Source organism: Mustela putorius, unplaced genomic scaffold (assembly GCF_011764305.1).
Source record: "Mustela putorius furo isolate JIRA1106 unplaced genomic scaffold, ASM1176430v1.1 tig00000224_pilon_pilon_pilon, whole genome shotgun sequence".
NCBI lineage: Eukaryota > Metazoa > Chordata > Mammalia > Carnivora > Mustelidae > Mustela > Mustela putorius.
This window is the reverse complement of record NW_025421321.1, coordinates 10,634,178-10,654,451: the sequence shown is the minus strand read 5'-3', so window position 1 is coordinate 10,654,451 and position 20,274 is coordinate 10,634,178. Positions and strand designations below refer to the sequence as shown.

At 40.4% G+C, this 20,274-nt stretch overlaps 1 protein-coding gene across 7 annotated transcripts in view; it reads right to left on the bottom strand.

Moving 5' to 3' along the window:
* Positions 1–20,274, bottom strand: part of AFF3 (AF4/FMR2 family member 3) — a 575,972-nt gene that overhangs the window by 445,501 nt on the left and 110,197 nt on the right. For 6 of the 7 annotated variants that reach the window (XM_045077717.1, XM_045077718.1, XM_045077719.1 and 3 more), the window contains exons 3-4: positions 2,897–2,971; positions 499–619 (exon numbers count right to left, since the gene is read on the bottom strand). In XM_045077717.1, the coding sequence (XP_044933652.1) occupies positions 499–619; positions 2,897–2,971 (196 nt within the window). The remainder of the gene's footprint in view (positions 1–498; positions 620–2,896; positions 2,972–20,274) is intronic. The other variant, XM_045077721.1, reaches the window with a different exon arrangement.

Genomic DNA, 20,274 nt, shown 5'->3' with positions numbered 1-20,274 from the left:
CTCAGGCCTTTTGCTTTGGGAGACAGCTTGTATCTCTGGCCTTTGGTGTAAATGAGAAACAATCCAGCAGTTTTTTTTCTCATTACCCCATCAGGTAGCCTGACTGCAGCATGACCCATGTGGGGCAAATAGGTTACCCAACCTCTTTTTATTTCCTAATAGCGTAGATTTTTAAAAAATTACAAGTGGCATTGGCTTTGAAAATCAATGCAGAAATGAAGTCTACACTATGGATAAAAATCACAGCAAGCAGCTCTCATTATTAAGCAAAAGCTACATTTTACTGAAGGAACAGGCAGTCAAGTCGTGTGAACTGGATGCCAAGATTTGTGGGAGAAGACCTCATTCTGAGTGGCTGAGTGGCTGAGTGGCTCCCTAAAGAGCTGAACAGGCAGAAAAGCAACTGAAGTTTGGTTAGTCGACTCTTCCAGGAGAGATTGCCATCACAGGGGGAGAGGTGCAAGTGAGGGAGAAGATGAACAACTGAAAACCATCTACCTTGTAAGGTTCACTGAAGAGGGAGTAACTCGAATTAAACGTGCCATCATCTTGCTGAGTTTCCTGATTTCTTCTTTCTCGTTCTTTCCTCCGTAACACATTTCTGTCTGGTTCATAAACACTGCATCAGGAGAAAGAAAAGAGAACAACCACATAGGAAAAAGTTAAAGGCTAAAGCTCAGTGGAACATTCACCTGAGCACAGAAGTCTGGGTCATGGACGAATGGCCGTGATAGGGAGAACAAGGATCAGATTAGAGCCAGTATAATCAAGCAGTAGGAGCTTGGGTGTCTGATAATTACATTCTTCAGGAGCAAAAAAAAAAACCCTTAGGGCAAGTTCCAACCAGTACTAGACCACTTTGCCTGATATGTAAGACAGGAAATATCTAAGCAACTTTGACAGGAGAAGACTGAAAGTAATCTTAAGGCAGACGGTAATTACAGCAAAGTGTAAATAGGAATTATGAGCATATTTTCCCCTTATGACAAAGCCTCTGAGTGTTATATGGGAATGCTCCTGTTCTTGCCTTTCTTTCTTTCTTTTTTTTCTTTTGCATGGCTGTTTCTGTAGTGATTCTTTCATTAACTAGCTCCCTAAAGAGCTGTTAAAACTCCATGCTGCAATGGTTTTCACAGTTATGAGCCTTCTTCTGATCTCTGTTAATCAGTCAAGTCGTCAAACTACTACTGAATCAATTCTTCCTTCTGATACATTTGACACTATCACTCCTCCTAACTATGAAAAATGTGCCAGGAGGAAGGGGTGCAGGCAACGCAGGGAGAGAACGGAAATTGAATTATGGTGTTTCATCAAGGATCTCAGCCTTTTTGTTAAAGAAAATTAATATCTATTCTCCCAAAATACAATTATGAAGTGACCAGACACCAGATAACTGGGAGGACTAAGAGAGAAATAATGTTCCTTCCCCCTCATAAGGAGAAAGTAAAAGGGCTAATTCAACTAATAATAAGGAAGTGACCCGTTTACTGAAGGAAGGAAATACACTTGTTTTTTCAGCTCAGTATATAAAGAAATCTGGCTTCAGCGGAGAACTGATGTGCCCCTTAGAATGAGCATTGTCTTCATTTCCTAGCAGAAGCATTTGGTTTAAGTGACCTTGTTTTGCTTTGAGCTCCCACCTGGTCTACTGTATAGACACCTGAGCTGGGAGGTAGGACAGCTGCCTACTGACTGTGATTCTCCCATACCAGCAATATGATGATGGAAAAGCCACACCATCTCTCTGCACCCCAGTGCCTTCATTATAAAACAGGGATGTTAAATGGCATTGTAAGGTTTAAACATGAAGGTAATCTACAAAATGGCTTTGGAAGAGCTATAGGTGCCCAGACTCCAATGTATTGCTTTTAAATGTTGTTAATAATGAAAGGAGCTGTGGGTTCACCGAAACATAAGAAAAGAGTGTTTTGTTTTAGCTAAACTGCTATCTCGAGTACAAGAGAGGATATCGTGTCATGTAGCTGTAGAGGACACAAATAAAATGATCATAAAACAAATACTGCTTATCCTTCTAGCTCTGTCCGGGTGGACAGAATATACTTTAAACTCGCTAAGGGGCAATGCTAAATGCACTTCCAGCGAGGCTGTGAGAACACCTAAGGCATTTCATTTAAATTTAAGATTAGGCAATGTTAAAATACCCAGAACATGTCACCTATTAGCATTTTAATTCATCTTTAGTACATTACCCAAGGTTATTAGATTGGGGAATCCAACCAGTGACCTTGACATAAACCGAGGCTGCAGCCACAGCCTTACCAACTGAGAGGCTCACAGCTCCAACATCGCCATCACTATGAATTCTCTGGGTGGCTATGGTGATGGCAACTGGCAGAAGGGAGGCAGAAAATGAAAATGAGTCTTATTCCCAGAACCAGTCTTCCAGTTCAAAGAAGAGGCTAAATGAAGAGGCTAAAATGGTCCTGCCCTGCTTGTGAACATTTGCAGTATGAAACCCCAGATCTTTCATGAACATTCCATGGATTTCAAATGGAGACCACTCTGATGACACACAACTCATGCTGTGGATGGGCATGAAGTGAGCTTTAACCAAGAAGTGGATTTGAGTTTTAGTATGAACTTGCTCCCTTTGGGGCCAATACCAGCATCTGCAGTCAGAAAAATAAGCTTGCATTGCATGCACTGCCTTTCTTCCCCTCTCCGACACATGCGGACATCTGGGAAGCATCTAGTGTGCAGAACTCCATGCACAGAGATTTCCACAAACATGTTCGCTATCCTCGGGCAAGTCAAACCAACCATACACACAAAACTGGTGTGATGCGTGAAGTGGCCTTATGTGACATGGAGCAGGCAGGTGGTCATTAAGGATGATTGCAGGGCTTCTGAGAGGTCCCCATGCCCAAAATAGTACCTCCTGCATCTGCTGGCTGATGACTGAAATTCCACAACTAGAGAGTCATTCCTCTGGTTTAAGATGTCTTCACCCCTGAAAGAAATGTAGACACCACAAGAAGGGGAAACACTTTAACCTGATCAGCCCTTAATATCTTAACATGCATGATGAGCTCGTCAGCCCTTCTGCCAAAGGCCAAGGGGAAAGACATAGGACATCAGGGTCCAAACAAGGTCCAAATAGGAGGTGTAACCAAAAAAGGAGGAACCATGTAGAGTTTAGCAATGAAAACAAATTCATAAACTCTACCTACTTCCCCCCGTGGTGAAGATGTTTAGCATTAGACTAAAAGCCATCATCAATTAGGCAGCTATCAAACTTGCTACACTTTCAAGGTCAGGGTTACAGTAAGAATCACTTCAAAATATGGGGAAGCTGGAGGTGAGAGGAAAGCTGCTCTTCTTTAGTTAAATCTGCCTCATTCCCCAATCCACTTAAAGGTAACCAAAAGCACTCCAAGATACACACCCCTGCTGCTAAAGCTCTCCAACAAGGCTCTGCCTCACACCCAGACTATAGCTTCTCATACTAAGAAGGACTGAACACCCCCAGGACCACCCACATATAGCCTGCTAATAGAACTGCACTGGTCATCTTTTATGGGATTGCCATGATGCTTGTGCCTGCAGTACCCTCCATGCCACCAGATGAAACCAGAAAGACCAAAAATGACAACCATCCCCACCTTCTCCAGAATAGAGCAAAGGAAACCCAAAGAGAGAGCCAGTACTTCTTCAATGCCTTCCCTTTGGTTTCTCTTTTCCTTCCTTGGAAGGCAGCTCTGTCGCCTTCACTGAACATTTAACTCTTGCCGATGGTGACCCACCTGACTCCCTCTCCTCCACTAGAACCACAACTCCCACCTGTCACATCAGGCCTTGGAAACTAAAATGTCATCTGCTTAAAACAAATGTCATTGTAGAGAAAGTCTGGACTTGCCACCTGCCATCTTTCTCTAAGCATCTGAAACTCTTATCTTTTCTACCAACACTAAATGTTTTAATGCATAAAGACAGTATCTTCTCGACAGTGAGTCACCATTCCACTAATTACCAGTGAAATCTGTGCAGATACTTACAATTCCAGAGAGTGCCTTTCTCTTGATCTCTCACCATTAAAACTCAGTCCTCTTCCCTTCTCTGCCATTCAAGCAAGTAAAGACCATGCCATTTGCTTTAGAAACAAAGGCTGAAAGTCAGGTCAGCTTCCCTGGAGATGGTTGACTAAAGTTGTAGAAAATTCCTGGCATGCCAATATATATGTTAGACTCAGTAAGAGCCTCGTCCTATGAGCTGTGTTATTTTTGTTGTTGTTACTAGCAGATGGTAAAATCTCTATCATCTGTAAAGTTATTCCTTATTTCCGTGAAAATTATAAGAATCACACTCCTCAAATGTATGTCACCAAATGTATTTATTTATTTTGTATGAAAGTGGAGGCAGCCAACTGCTACAATATTATTTATTATTTATTGCAGATGCATAACATTCCCAGGAAATGAACCTTTTTAATCAACTCCCTTTAAAAGACTTATTTATTTTTAGAATTAAAAAAAAAAAAAAAGCCAATGAAAAATGTAGTAAAAACAGTTCAGATCATTTCCTTTTATTTGTTTTTAATCTATAAAATGAGGTAAGGGTAGGGTTCAGGCCAAAGCTAATTATGCTGATTAGGTAGGAATAGAATTCCAAACATGAAATTATCACCATTTCCAATTAATGTATTCTTGATCACATGGTAACAGTATGAGACTAAATAATAGTAAAACTTTTGAGTCAGATGGTTTCTCCCTTCCACTGAGCTCAAAACATTTTATACATAGGTCCCTTAATTATCCTTACAATGTCCCTTGGAGAAAGACAAAGATGGTGGGTATCACTGCAGGGCTAACTTTTTTTGTTTTTTTTTTTAAGATTTTATTTATTTATTTATTTGATAGACAGAGATTGCAAGTAGGCAGAGAGGCAGGCAGAGAGAGAGAAGAGGAAACAGGCTCCCTGCTGAGCAGAGAGCCCAATGTGGGGCTCAATCCCAGGACCCTGGGATCATGACCTGAGCTGAAGGCAGAGGCTTTAACCCACTGAGCCACCCAGGTGCCCCCAGGACTAACATTTTTAAAGATCAAGGAACTTATGGTAAGAGTTCAATCACCAAAACAATGTCAAAAAGAAGTCATCATGTAGAAGGGACAGCAGTGCCAACCCATGGAAGAGGAGCGACCCAGTAGCGAGAGATGGGCACACTTCCTAAAACCCTGATGTCTACAAGCTCACACTATCAATAAACAATAAATGTGAGCCTCTCAAAAGCAAAACAGGACAAATGAGACATAGGGAAGCTACTTTGCATTCAGAAAGATCTAAAAGAAGAATTCTAGAATAAAGTCTGGGTTGTTAAAATTGTTTACAGTCCCCAAAAAACAAAAGACAAATATCAATTTCTTCCCACAGTCTACAAGATAAAAGGATATCCTCCTAATACAGAAGAGTAGACTACAGCACAGATGAATGGCTTTAAAAATTACAGAGTCTGAAGTAATAAGCCAGCTAGGGCTGCTAGTAACACCATTTTTTAAAAAATATTTTTATTTATTTATTTGACAGAGAGAGAAATCACAAGTAGGCAGAGAGGCAGGGAGAGAGAGAGGGGGAAGCAGGCTCCCCACTAAGCAGAGAGCCCGATGCGGGGCTCGATCCCAGGACCCTGGGATCATGACCTGAGCCGAAGGCAGAGGCTTTAACCCACTGAGCCACCCAGGCGCCCCTAGTAACACCATTTTCATCAAATCCTACCCATCCCTCAGCCTGTTCTTGTCTCTGCCCATATAGTAATTTGCGTGTCTTGTACTTTTAAGTCCTTCTTCCGTTCACTGTCCTACACAGCCCTACTGTGGGGGACAGGTGCTGGAGCTGGTGGAGCTGCCCGCTCAATGGAGCCTAGGTTTGACCCAGAAGGCCTGGCTGGTCAAGAGGGGCTACCTTCTACCTGCTCTCCAGCACTCATCCATGTGCGGCCTGTTTACATCTGAACATTAGCTGCCAACAAACTGCATTTCCCAAGGAGGAAATGGTATATATAGCCAAGGGTATATATAGCTAAGTGCACCCCTTAACTAGAACTGTCTAAGTGTGTTCTTCTTTAAACACACCACACACACACACACACACACACACACACACACACACAACTATCCTACCTACTGGCATGTACTCTCCAGAGTTGAGGTCTGAAAAACAAGCCAGTTCAAGGAAGAGAGAGAGAACCACCTCTTACCGATCTTTTGGAGAAAGTCACCATGTTCTCCATGGCTAAAAACTATTCTCCCCTTCATACAGCAGAAATACAATTCACTTCAGTCCACAATGATTTTCTGAAAGCCAAGATGTTGAGGCAGGGGAGACAACGAGGGCTGTGAGCAGCCTTTTCTTCTGCTGAGAAGCTGTGGTTCAGGAGACAGGGAAAGAGGGAAGGGGCCCATTCTAAAAGAGCATGTTGACAGCATGTGGTTGGGGCACTGTAGAAGGGAGCACAGGGAATCCAGAGCGCTCCCTGCAAAAGACTTCATTTGAGCTGGGTCTTGAGGAAGGGCAGGTAGAGGACAGTGGAGGGAAGAAGGACTTAAAAGTACAAGACACGCAAATTACTATTAAGTGGCCTTTGAGAGTAGTTGGAGGGGTGACCTCTGCCCTCCCCACACCAGCCCAGGTCTTTAACCAGCTGGAATTCCACACTTAAATTATCATTTGTTTGGTTTGCTCCACTGCTACCCTTTATTGCTTCCTTACCCTAAATAAGTTTAGCTGATCCCTTTGTAGAGCAGGTTTGATTTGGAGTAAATAAATGAAGGGTGGTGGCAGGGAGGAATAAAAGACACCCTATTCCTTTCTTTACAGTTTGCATCAGGATGGGCCTTGAACAACTTGAGCACAGAGAAAACAATCTTTTCAGGCACTCACAGTCCTTAGACAAAATGCTAACCTGCCCCTGGAGTGTGCACTGGCAGCCACAGGGGCAAACAGGAAAAAAAGGTAGAGAGAAGACCTTTCGCAGAAACTTTCCTGTTCTTTGGAGCAACAACATCAACAACTGTGTGTAATTAAAGAAACTTAATCAAACACTGCAAAATTATAACAATTGCTTTATGAGTCAAACTAATTATCATCTCTCTTTATTTATAAAGCAAATGATAAAACATCAGTAATCCCTTCTTCAGTCAGAGAAAAGCAAGACTGTTGAAGTATACGAATTCCTTTCTTAATCTTTAGACAGAGCTGGGAGACTGAAAGACAGGAAGGTGGTCAGAGAGTGAGCAGATAAAAGAAGCAAGTCAGACAGACACAAAGTGGGTTGGAATCACAGCTTGGTAAAGAAACAAGGATCCCCCAACCGGAGTCCTTCAATGCCCTGAATGGTTATAGACATGGTGCTGGTACTGAGGGTGAGGGGTAGGGTGCAGGAGGGTGATGGTGGTGGGGGGGTAATGAGGAAGGAGGTAGGGGGTGGGGGATGATGGAGGTAATGGTGGTGATGATGGGGGTGTGGGAGGGGAGGAAGGGGGTAGTGAGAGTGGTGGCAGTAAGAGGGGTTGGGATGTTGAAGGGGGCTGGTAATGACGGTCATGGGGATGGTGGTCATGGGAGCGATGGTGGTGGTAGGAGTGTTAGTGGTGGCATGGTGGTGGTGCTGGTGAGAACAGTGGTGAGGCTGGTAGTTAAAGATCTGTTGAGGAATGAGGACTGGTCAACAGTGCATAAAACAAACCCTTAAATCCTGAAGAACATCACTCTGCCTGCTCACTTTTACTAGGCTTTTCTTGTAGAGTCAAGTAATTCCATTCTCACGCCTCTTTACTCCGTTTTCCCCCAACAGCATTATACCACTGGCTTTGCCATCAGCTTTGTAAGTATGACCCCCAATATTATTTCTACCACAGATACCTTGGAAAGGTCAGTCCAACCCTACTTGTTTGTCTCTGATCAAAAAGGTGATGTCAATTTTAATTTCATCTTGAAATTCTCTTTGAGAGCATTTACAGATCTCTGCCTCTGGACTGCCGATCTGTTCTACAAGAATGGGAAAAGAACTGGGGGTGGTTTATACCAGAATCACTTGTCCTATACCCCAGCTTCAGTAAAAGTAGGAAACAGAAGAAAGTCACAAAATAATGAACACCCACAGACAAATTTAGCCCACAAATATTCCAAAGAAAAATAACATTTTGGGATCATCTATAACATCGTCCCGAGCCCATCAGGCCCAAAATAAATTTTGCTAATACCAACAACCCTTTACTACTATACACAGCCACTGAATGAAGATCTTTACGTGCATTATTTCACTGAGTAGTTTTCAAAACCCCAAGAGACGTTATCCCCCTCTACCAGTAAAGAAATAAGAGGCTCTGAGGTTAACTAACTTGTGCAAGCCTCACAGCCTGTGAGCAACAATGCTGGGGTCCAAAGGCAGGCAGCCTGTCATCAGAAACTGAATTCTTAGACTCTGCTCCTCTGGCTTCCTGGGGAACCTGCTCACTGGCAGGCTTTGACAAATGGTATCCCCATCTTTTGCTAGTAAATGTTAGGCAGAAGGGTGTTAATTTTCAGATCATGACAATTTCAGTTCTTTCTTCTAAGATCTGCTCAGTCTCCTTGGTTGATAAGTGTTAACTCTAAGAATTCTTCTAAAACAAACAAACAAACAAACAAAAAACAACAACGGGGATCAGCAATTCAAATGAGTCCGCACTAGCAATTAACTACACTCCAGTCCCAGAATTCTGTACAATGAATTCCTTAAAAAATAGGGAATACCATAATCACACCAACAAAGAAAAGATACTTCTGCAACATGGTGCTGGACATTCATTAGTTCTCTGCCGATCAGTTAGTGAATCCAAACTCCATTTCTAACTCAGTGGAAATGATGACTGCTCCAACTCTCTTTTGTAGATACCCTCCAGTGAGTTTTTAGAGAGATGACAGATAAATGACAGCTTTGCATTTCGAAGGGTTAAATGCTTTTCCTGAGGGATCTTAAGTCTTGGTGCCATGAGAACAAGTGTCAGGTTCTAATGGAATTGTTCCATTATAAATAAACCACCAGGTTGTATGACAAGCAGCTTTCAAAGAGGCTTTCTGCATAGTATAAACAGAGAAGTTAATTCGAGTTTCTTAACATGACCTTTTTCCTTTACAATATAAAAGCACCTTGGGATGAAGCAATTACTCTGATTTGCCATCTTCTCCTTGTTAGAATATAAAGATGCAGCAGAGCTTCACAAAAGCAGTAGTAACCTAACCAAATGAGACCCACCTGTAAAGCCCCTACTATGCTATTTCAAAGAGTTCACTTCTAGCCAACAGCAGCACAAAGCTGGCATCAATCACAGTGTCCATTATTAGAAGGTTGCTTACTCCCAGGACTTTGATGTTAGAGCCAATAAAGTACTTTTCCTCTACCAACCGCTCAGTTAAATTTCATTTTTATTTTATAGCATCAGTTTCTAAACTTCCACCCCTAGGAATTGTAAAGCCATATACAAGGAGGAGTCACATTTAATAGCATGCTTATGTTTTAACTATGATGCCCTTCCGTACAATCCCTGTGTAGCCACTTAGGGTCACGGATGTGATGCCTTACACCAGAGGGCAGAGGTGGCAGAGTCCTCTCATATAACTTCCTGCTATCAGTTGGGTCAGGCTTTTGGACACAGAAAGCCTAAAGACCCTGAACACCAGCCATTAAAGAATGGCTCCTGTTCTCCCTGCATCCAACTGTTCAACTTCTTTTCCTCCCAGAACCATTAATGACATGCAGTCCCTGGTTGAAATGGGATTTCTGAAAAGGAGTTAAGAATTAACTTGAGCCACTTCCATCTGCTGAACTGAATTAATTTACCTGTGGGGGTACGGAACTAACCCCAAACTAGAATGAAAGCAAACAGAGCCACCTTTAAGGAAAGAGAGAATTAAAGGAATATGTGTGTCCTCAAATACCTTCTGATGTCCAAGCAATCTGACAGACCAACCATTAGGGTCTTCCATGTAGGAAACACAATGGCAGCTACGATAATAGACCTATTAATTTATCTGAGAGGGAAAGAGATCCTGTTTTGAAGATGAGAATGACCTATTTTCGTACAGGGCAGTCTATCGGCTTAGCTAGCGTCTTGATGGGTAAAGGGAGGAGGAAGGTATGATGTTAAATCCTCAGTGTCTGCAGGAGAACACAGAACCACTGAGAGGATGGAGCTCTATGTCACCAGGAATGCAAGTCTGGAGTATGAGACCTGGACTCCGTCCTCAGTCACAGGGAAACAGAAGCCAGTGGGCAGATGCTCCCCAGCTCCCATCCTCCAACCTTTCTTACCTCACCTGCCACCTCAGGCCTTACATCCTGCACCCCCATCCCTGCTTCTTTTCTCCTCCCCAAGCTAACTCTCCCATTTGGACTCTGAAGCCTATTGCCCCCAACTCCACTTTCCCACAGATGCTACTTTCCTCTACTTAGTCGCTTCTTGGTCTCCACTGGGTTTCTTTCATCAGCTAATAAACCCATTCAAGGCCCTCCTATCTTCTAAAAATGAAAACGACAAGTCCTTCCTGACCCTCTGCCCCCTTCTGGCTGTTGCTCTCCATCAGCCACCATTTTCTGCAGAGCCACTTATACTTGCTGTCTCTCTCTGATTCCTGGTTTTCCTAAACACATGTGATCTGGCTCTGCTCTTCACAGCAAGGTCACAACTTCCCCACTAGGCAGTCAATGGATACTTTTCACTCCCCAAACTCCCACACAGCTACCATTGCCTCTTAAGAAGCTTTCTTCCCTAGGCTCTATGGAAATCTGTATTTGTGATTCACCTACTGCCTTTTGGGCTACTCCTGAGTGTGCTATGCTTGTCTCTACTTTTATGCCACTCCTTTAGAATCCACTGCCACTCAGGGTTCTGGGCAAGACCTTGTTGCCTAAGCCTGGTCTCTTCTCATGTGACAGTCTTCCTGGTGATGTCATTCATTCCTTGCCTCAGGTGCCATTTTTACCTTAGTGATATGCAAGGCTCCAAGATTTACCCAAATCTCTCTTCTCACCTCCAGATCCAATTATCAAACTATCCACCTGATCTTTTTAAGTCATGTTTCCCACAGTATACAGAGCCCAGCAACTCTACACAGCTTACTGCCACTCCCTGAGCCCAGCATCTGCCTTCAGTCTCTTGCCTATGTGGGTGGATGGCACCATTACCCACACAGTTGCTTGGGTCAGAAACAAGGGCATCCAGTCAACCCCTCAGTCCTGTCAATATCACTCAAATTTGTTCAACTGTCTGTCTCCTTCTCCCCTGCTACCTCCTCAGTCCAGTCCACCAGTGGCTCTCTCCTAGTCCTTCACAGTGCCTCCTGTAGGGCCACCCAGTTGTTCTTCCTGCCATTTGCTTTTCCCCAGTGAAGGGGTGTTTCCTAAAATAGCACTTTGATCATGTCACTGTAATGCTCCACCTTCCCTTGGACAGAATCCAAATCCAGAATCCATGACCCTGCAGGACCTGGTCGCTGCTTATCTTTCCAATGTCAGCTCAAATCTCCCTCAGTCTCTACACTATGGCCTCTCTTTGAGTCCAGGGTTATGCTCTCCACCTGCCTATCTCCTCCTAATCCTGAAAATCTCAATTTAGTGATGCTTCCCTCACGAAAACTTTCCCTGGCACCCTCAACAGACCCAAGTCGTGACCTATGTCCTACATGGAATCCACACTCTCCCTCCAGTCACATTTCTTACATAAATCTGAAACCTCCATTGAATGGTTAGCACCCCAGAAGAGAACCTGTATCTACTTTCTGTAAAACTGTATTTCCAGCACTTAGAACACTGCCTGGCACAGAGGTGGCACTGAAAATAATATTCCAAGTACTTTAAAAATACATGGCAAATGATTTTTTAAATTTCTTCTCATTCCTTTTCAAAATTTAGCCTATATACATACCACAATTTGAACAATCAAAATAAAAATCCATTCAAAGCCTGGGACTTAAAATGTTCTTTGTGGTTGTAGAGTATAACAATGGGAATCATATTAATAGTAATACTGAGCAACTGTTTTGGTGCTGGAAAGTTTGTAAAGAAAGTTTGTTATTTTATTATCTCTCTCAACAAACTGTTATGTAGCCTTTATTTATGAAAAACACAGAATTTTAATAAATGAACATGCAAATATAAAAATGAAACAAAATCTGTGTGCCATAAACATTCTTCTGTTCATTTTACAGATAAACGCCTGTCTTCAATAGAGAAATGAGGCTTAGAAAATTTAAATGAGTTGCCTAAACAGTAACTGTTGGAATTAAAATTCTAAGTTCCACAGAAGTTCTGGATATTAAAAACAATTCAAGTGTTTAAAAGTATATTTCTATTAAAAAAAATTAATTAACACTTACTATATAAAAAATGTCAGCTAGACATGAAAAAATACCCATTTTGGGGGACATTTCTCTAACTTACCATGCTGAAAGCTCTACAGTCGATTAAGCTTAAGTTAGAGGAAGATGTTAAAAATTATGAATTATTTGAACTCTATAGTTCTATAATTCATTAGGTGCTAGTGACAGTAAAGATGATTAATTCTAAATATCTGTATAACACAGTGTCAGGAAACCAAGGGGGTCTTCCTATGGCTGATGTATCATTCACAAGTTCCCAATTTTAAATAGACATGTAATCTATCATAAAAATATTTTATTAGATCCCTAGAACATTAGGAATATTATATATTATGGGGCTGCGTGTACATGATGGTAATTATCACAGTTCTTTAAGAAATGTAAAGAGGACACTCATTCATACTCTGCCAAGATATCTGTATCATGTTATCTTTTTTTTTAATATTTTTATTTATTTATTTGAGAGAGAGACAGAGATAGCCAAAGAGAGCATGAGCAGGGCAGAGAGGGAGACGCATACTCCTTGCTGAGCAGGGAGCCCGATGTGGGGCTTGATCCTAGGACCCAGATGACCTGAGCCAAAGGCAGACGCCCAACTGACTAGCCACCCAGGCGCCCCTGCTTCATGTCAGCTTAAAATAGCCCTCCTCCCCTTTTCCTTTCCTGCCCTCCCTCACTCCTTACTCTTTCTGTCTCTTTGAATGTGTCTAATATACTACGATACACAACAGAGTAAACCCAATGTCACAGGCAATATAGGCAGCTCTGTGGCATTAAATTTACATGAAGAAAGTCTAGGAAGAAGGTTCTTCTTTCTCAAAATGCTGTGCCCAGAACAAGGGTGGGCAGAACAAGTGGCACATACTTGAGGAAGAGACAGGAGAAGAAACATGTGACTTCTCTTCTCATCTTTGCTATCTGGCAATTCAGAATCAATTAACCTTCAGATGAGTTAGCAGGATGATTCCTTTCTGTGGGCTTGCATCTTGACTGCCCAGCTTTCAGAGTGCCCAAGGGTCTCCCTCCCCTAGACTATAGCATCCATACCTCTCTGAATTAGCTGAGGACAATACCCTGGCTTACAATAGGCACACAGTTAACCATTTCTTGAGTGAAGGGATGGAGGGCTGAATTGCCAGTGTTCGTTTTCACTTAACCCCTCCTTTCACTGAATAACCAGTAAGGATAAGCAATACAGTGAGTAGATTTACCTGGTCTTCTCAGGACAGTAAAGCATATGCTAGGACACACAAAGGCCTTTCAGATACATTCTGAAAGCAACAGCCTCAAGGAGTTGATAAAGCAGGTTTTACCAAATAATTCTTTAAACAACTGGCATAAAGAAACATGGAAATGTCATATTGTCCCTTTAGAATTAAAAGGCTACATGTATTAATACTGTAATATCAAGAATACAAGAAGATACTGTAATATCTCAGTGGGAAACCTACTGAAAATCACTGAACTTAATGTTTTCTTAATAAAAAGCTAATGATTCAAAGTCAACTTAGAATGATAGAAAAGGGAAGCAATGCTAGCATCCCACTGAATAAGCAGAAATTTCCTACCACTGGGCCCATAACAAGGACCCTCCACTACTACCAAAGATATTAATATTAGGCCAAGAATGAGGAGATCCAGGTAAGGTCCAGATACAGACAAGTCAGGAACCACTGCATGGCTTAACAGGGTCAATAAAACCAATTTGTACACTGAGCACTGGTTCTAAGCAGCAAATGAAGTTATGAAACTGCTTTCATTAAAGTGCTCTTCCGAGGTAAAAGATTATTAATGCCTGAACAGAGGAGATTAAAATACCCACTATGCAGAAAGAAATACCACTCTTTATCCCTCTCAGGCTGTCATTAAATACTGAATTTGACCTGAGGATTTCATATTTAGTAATATACCATTCACATTTAAGATGTCACTGCAGCATTATTTAAACTGTAAAACAAAAATTTGAAGTTAATTAAATATCATTCTTAGGAGACTAGTTAACAAATCCTTGTTTTTCATACAATGGGAGACTATGTAGCCATTGGATGGAGGGGGTCTAAATGTACAGACATGGGAAAATATCCAAGACATGCATATTAAGCGGAAAGAATAAGCTGTAGAACAGCATAGATGATAAAATCTCTTTTACGTAAAGTAACATGTGTGCTTTTACAGACATTTGAAAATCTTAAAATACTTATCTCTGAAGTGAACAATGAAGTGGCAGGGGGTAGGAAGGAATTTATACTCTTCTGTCTAGCTTAGACGTTTTACAAGCACATTACTTTTTTAATACAAAGCATATTTTAAAAACATTGACAGTGTTAAGTTTTAATTTGTTTCTTCCTTCCGAAGTATCTATAAACATGCAAAACATACAGTTAAGGCAACGATTAGTAAATAGAGCACCGGTTTATATGCGACACTCTACCGGGATCCTGGCTCTCCCAAACAGGCTGGGCTCCATTCTCCTCCTCCCTCACTTCCCAAGGATGAACTGAACAGATCTCCCCACAAACCCAACCTGTAGTCTTTAATTCAACCAAACCCCACTTTGATCAAAGACTTTCTGAATCTGTCAGTAACTCCCCTGTACTTAAGCATGCCAAACCAACAAAAAAAATCACTGTATTCATCCTGCTAGCATCTAATTGCATCTACACTGAAACAATCTGCGTTTCAGACAAATAATCTGCATAATTCCCAGGGATATCTCAGAAGACACCAGGTCATATCCTACCAGTTCTGGAAACATCTCTTTATGAACTCAACTTGTCTGCTTTTCCAGAGAGATACAGAACCTCAATACAACAAACCTGGGTACAGAGGCATCCGAGACTTTCAATTTATAGGAGGATAATAATTTAACTCAGAAAGGGCTTACTGACTTGCCAAAGCCCTCCAAGAACTCCAAATTCTGCTCTCCTGGCTACAAATTAGTTAATTGTCCATTCTACTCCCTCATCTGCACTATCCGCTTCCAAATCCCTCCCCCCTATAATTTCATCAGTACTTTCTCTGGTTTTTGTGTCAGACTATCTCCTTAGCTCTTATCTAGTCTAATTTTGTTTGCTGTTTGCGAAACAGTATTTACTGTATTAATTATTTTCAAGTTAGTAAGTAATAATGTTGGAATTTTAGATAAAAATGAATTGTTCTTCAGATTATAATATTCATTTCCACTTTCAAATATTTATATTTTAAAAGGTTGTCTAGTATTTACAGCTTATAAAACAAGTAAATTACCATTAATAAATGCAACATCATCTCTTAATACTAGGCATATTATACATTCTTAAACATTAAAGGTTATGACTGATAGCATCTTCTTATACTATTCTTATACTAGGAAAATACTGATAATTCTGCAAATTCAATGTGCCATTTTCTATCCATGTCAATTATTTTATCAGGCACATTAAATTCTCAAGAGAAGAAATACTAAATATGTAACAATGGCACATCTTCACTAAAAAAGAAATGCAAAGCAAATCAAAGTGAAAACATTTTTACCTAACCAATTAGAAAAAAATTTTTAAGTGAGCTGGAAAATTTATATTCAATCCCGTTAAGTGTTGGATGATAGTGGTGTCTCCCATGTGGCTGGAGGGAGCCTAGATCAGAACCAAGTTCCTGAAAACAGTTCTGTACTTTATAATTCATATTCAGAACCTTTAAAAATTCAGAATCTTTTACCTCGCTAATCTCCCCCTAGAAATCTGTTCAGGAAAACTGTCAGAAATGCAGAGATTTATGCAGATTAAATTTCATTGGAGAACTATATACAAGAGAGGAAACCAGGAGCAGCCTGATGTGCAATAATCAGAAAATTATTAAATCATTACTTACTATAGCCATTAAAATTCATTTATTTCAATAATACCTAATGACATAGGAAATACTCATAATGTTAAAGGAAAAAAACAGGATAAAAATTACATAAGCAAATGATCAAAGTTTGTTAAAATTATACAAAAGTATATTTGTATGTGCATATACAGATACATACATTACAATAGCCGGCATTAACATCTTGGTATTCTTTTAGATTTTATATATAAGAATACCAAGATGTTAATGCCGGCTATTCCTGAGAAATAGAAGAAATAAAACTTTCTTTTTCCTTTGTTTTTATTTGGTGTGTTTGATTCTTCACACACTTCATACACGTGAGGGTGACAGCTCTAAGACACAGACAATAACAAGTGTTGACGAGGATGCAGAGACACTGGAGCCCTGTGCACTCTTCGGTGGGAATGTAAAATGAGGCAGCTGTATTAGAAAACAGTATGACAGTTCCTCAAAAGGATAAAAACAGGATTACAACAGGACTTAAGAATCCTACTTCTGCATATGCCCAGAAGAATTGAAAGCAAGGTCTCAGAGAGCTATCTGTACGTCCACGTTCAGAGCCACATTATTCTTAACATCCAAGAGGTAGAAGCAACGAATGGATAAATGAAATGTGGTCTACACATATGCTGGAAAAGTATTCAGCCTCATAAGGAACTTCTGACACTTGACATATACTACAATCTTATGGCTAAACTGTGTCCCTCCTAAATTCCTGCATTGAAGCCCTAAGCCCCAGGACCTCAGAATGTGACTGTATACGGAAGCAGGGCCTCTAAAGAAGTGATTCAGTTATGATGAGTCATTAGGGTGGGTCCAAATTCAATCTGACTGGTGTCCTTCCAAGAAAGGAAATTTGGACTTACCAGGGAGACAACGAGGATGCCCATGCACAGAGAAAAGACCACATGAAGAGGTGGAAAGACAGAAGCCATCTGCAAGCTGGCTTCAAAACAAACCAACCTGCTAACATTTTGATCCTGGAAATCCAACCCTGTGAGAAAATAAGTTTCTGCTGTGTAAACTACCAGTGTGTGGTATTTTGTTCTATAATCCTAGCAAACTAATATATACAACATGGTTGGACCTTGAGGATATTATGCTAAGCGAATGAGCCAATCATATAGAGACAGATACTGTATGATTCCACTTGCATGAAGTACTCAGAGCAGTCAAATTCAGAGACAGAAGTGGAAGGTGGTTGCCAAAGGCTGGGGGAGGGGCAAATGGCAAACTGTTTAATGGACAGAGAATTTCAGCTTTGCAAGATGACAACAGTTCTGGAGATTTGCTGCATTTAACACTACTGAACTGTGCACTTAAAAATGATTAAAACAGAGTTCCTGGGTGGCTCAGTGGGTTAAGCCTCTGCTTTCGGCTTGGGTCATGATCTCAGGGTCCTGGGATCAAGCCCCACATCAGGCTCTCTGCTCAGCGGGGAGCCTGCTTCCCCCCCGCCCCCCGCCTGCCTCTCTGCCTACTTGTGATCTCTCTGTCAAATAAATAAAATATTTTTAAAAATGATTAAAACGGTAAATTTTATGTTGCATGCATTTTACTATAATTTAAGAATAAAGAAAGTAGGAATCTGAATTAAAAAATTATTTCACGGGCGCCTGGATGGCTCAGTGGGTTGGGGCCTCTGCCTTCGGCTCAGGGCATAATCTCAGGGTCCTGGTACGGAGGCCCGCATTGGGCTCTGTGCTCAGCAGGGAGTCTACTTCCTCCTCTCTCTGCCTGCCTCTCTGCCTACTTGTGATCTCTCTCTCTCTCTCTCTCTCTCTGTCAAATAAATAAATAAATAAATAAAATTATTTCACAATTATAAATACACATATTTTATTAATATTTATGATAAAGTACTTTTTCTTTAATTCATGTCACTCAACAGTAGAGTAACAGTATTCTAGAAGTTCACCACAATTTTGCTCCCATGTAGTCTTCATCTTAGTAAATAGCAACACCATTCTTCCAACAGGCCAAAAAACCTTGTAATCTTCTTTATATAAGAAAGGGGAGGAAGCTGGAAGGATCTATGCAATCCATGTGATAATGGGTTAGAGCTGGAGACATCAGCCTCAACTTCTGGTCTACTTAATATATATGCAGGTGGATAAATAAAGAAATATTTATAGATATGTATTTATATACACATATAACCCATATATGGGTTAGGATATACCCATATATGTCCTTGTTCTTGTTTTGTCAGTGGACCTAAGAAACATCAACCCCTCAGTGGCAATGAGCAAGTCTCCAAATCTTGGTTTCCGAAACCATTCTACACTGAAAGAAACCAGAGCTTCTTGAGGAAATGTCTGACTTTAGGACCGACACACAAAAAATACAAGCTATATTTGAACAAACTTGCAGCACCAAAAAGACCACCACCACCACCGACAGGCAAATGTCAAAGAAATCTGGAAGCCAACTGGAAAAGCTTCCATTGCTGGAGCAAATTTGGACAAGAAAATAACTAAAATAGTATTGGAATATAACCCAAAGTAAAAAAAAAAAAAAATACCTATGAGTCCACACTAAATAAACAAATAAATCCAAATAATTTATATAGCTACTCCACCTCCAGGCAGGAGAAACATAACTCCGTACTTTTTAAGAATTATAACTATATCCAATAACATAAGTAAATCTCACAAACACAATAGTGAGTGAAAGAAGCAATACAAAGAAGAATATCTACTATATAATTCCATTTGTATGATATACAAAACAAGTAACCATAAACCTCAGTATTAGAATTCAGGACAATGGTTATCTCTGGGGGAAAAAAGGAAAAGAATAATGATTGGAAAGATGCCCAGGAGAGATTTCTGAGATCTTGGCAATATTCTATTAAACTTGTTAACGATCTATGTTCTATCAGTGATTTAATCAACTCAATGAATTAAAATTGACCACTACTTCATACTATGCCTAAAACCAATGTCAGTTCAGGAGGGAGGGGGGAGTGCGAAAAACTACCTGAAACTGATTTTGATGTGATATAGTGATTAGTTTCATTTTTTTCCACATGGCAAGCCAAATGACCCAGCTCTATTAGTTGGAAAGACCATTATTTTCCCATTGCTATGCAGTGCCAACTTTTGCCATAAATCAGGTCTCCATATAGGTGTGGTTCTGTTCCTGGACTCCTTTTTCAATTCCATTTGTCTATTTGCCTATCCCTGTGCCAACACTATATGGCTTAATTACTACAGCTTTATAATAAAGTCTTGATATCCAGGAAAGTAAGTCCTACAACCTTATTCTTTTTCAAGAGTATCTCTTGGTATTCTTGACCCTTTGTATTTGTCATACATATTTTAGAACCAGCTTGCCAATTCCACACACAACTACTAGGAGTTCACTTAGGAACAGATATGCATACCCTCCCATATGTCACAGCCACATCTCCTCCCTTGCCAAATATGGAAGCATAAAGATGTAGTTTTCCTTCACTTGGGTGCCTGAATGGGGTTGCCATCACAAAAAGCCCCCACTCCCATTGACACGAACGTGTAGCATAAGCAAGAAACAGACCTACATTATAAAAAATTTTTTTAAAAATGCTAAAAATATTATGGCCTTGGGGTAGGAAGAGGAGTTATAAGAAAAAGATCCAATATTAACTCTGGATTTATTTTAAATATCTGAGCTACAACAAGCTTATTGCATATAGACTCATACACACAAATATGGGATACATGAATTGTTATTTCTGTATGAAACATCTGAGTTATTTGCAACTCTCTGAAATTAACTCAAACCATTTACCAGATGGTAAATCCTGGAAATAAATTTAAAATGTGCAAAAAAAAAAAAAATACTATCTGACTTTTATATGAAACACAGAGTACCTAATTATAACCTCGTATTTTAATTTTGAGAAGAGGAAACAATACAGAGTTTTTATTCCTGATATCAGCTTTGAATGATAATCAATTCTGATTTACAAAAAGGTCTATGTTTTGCAAGCAAATCAGTATTTCCCAGTTGGGATTTTTATTGGGCAATAAAAGCCTTATGGGCTAAGAATTCATCAGGATTAAT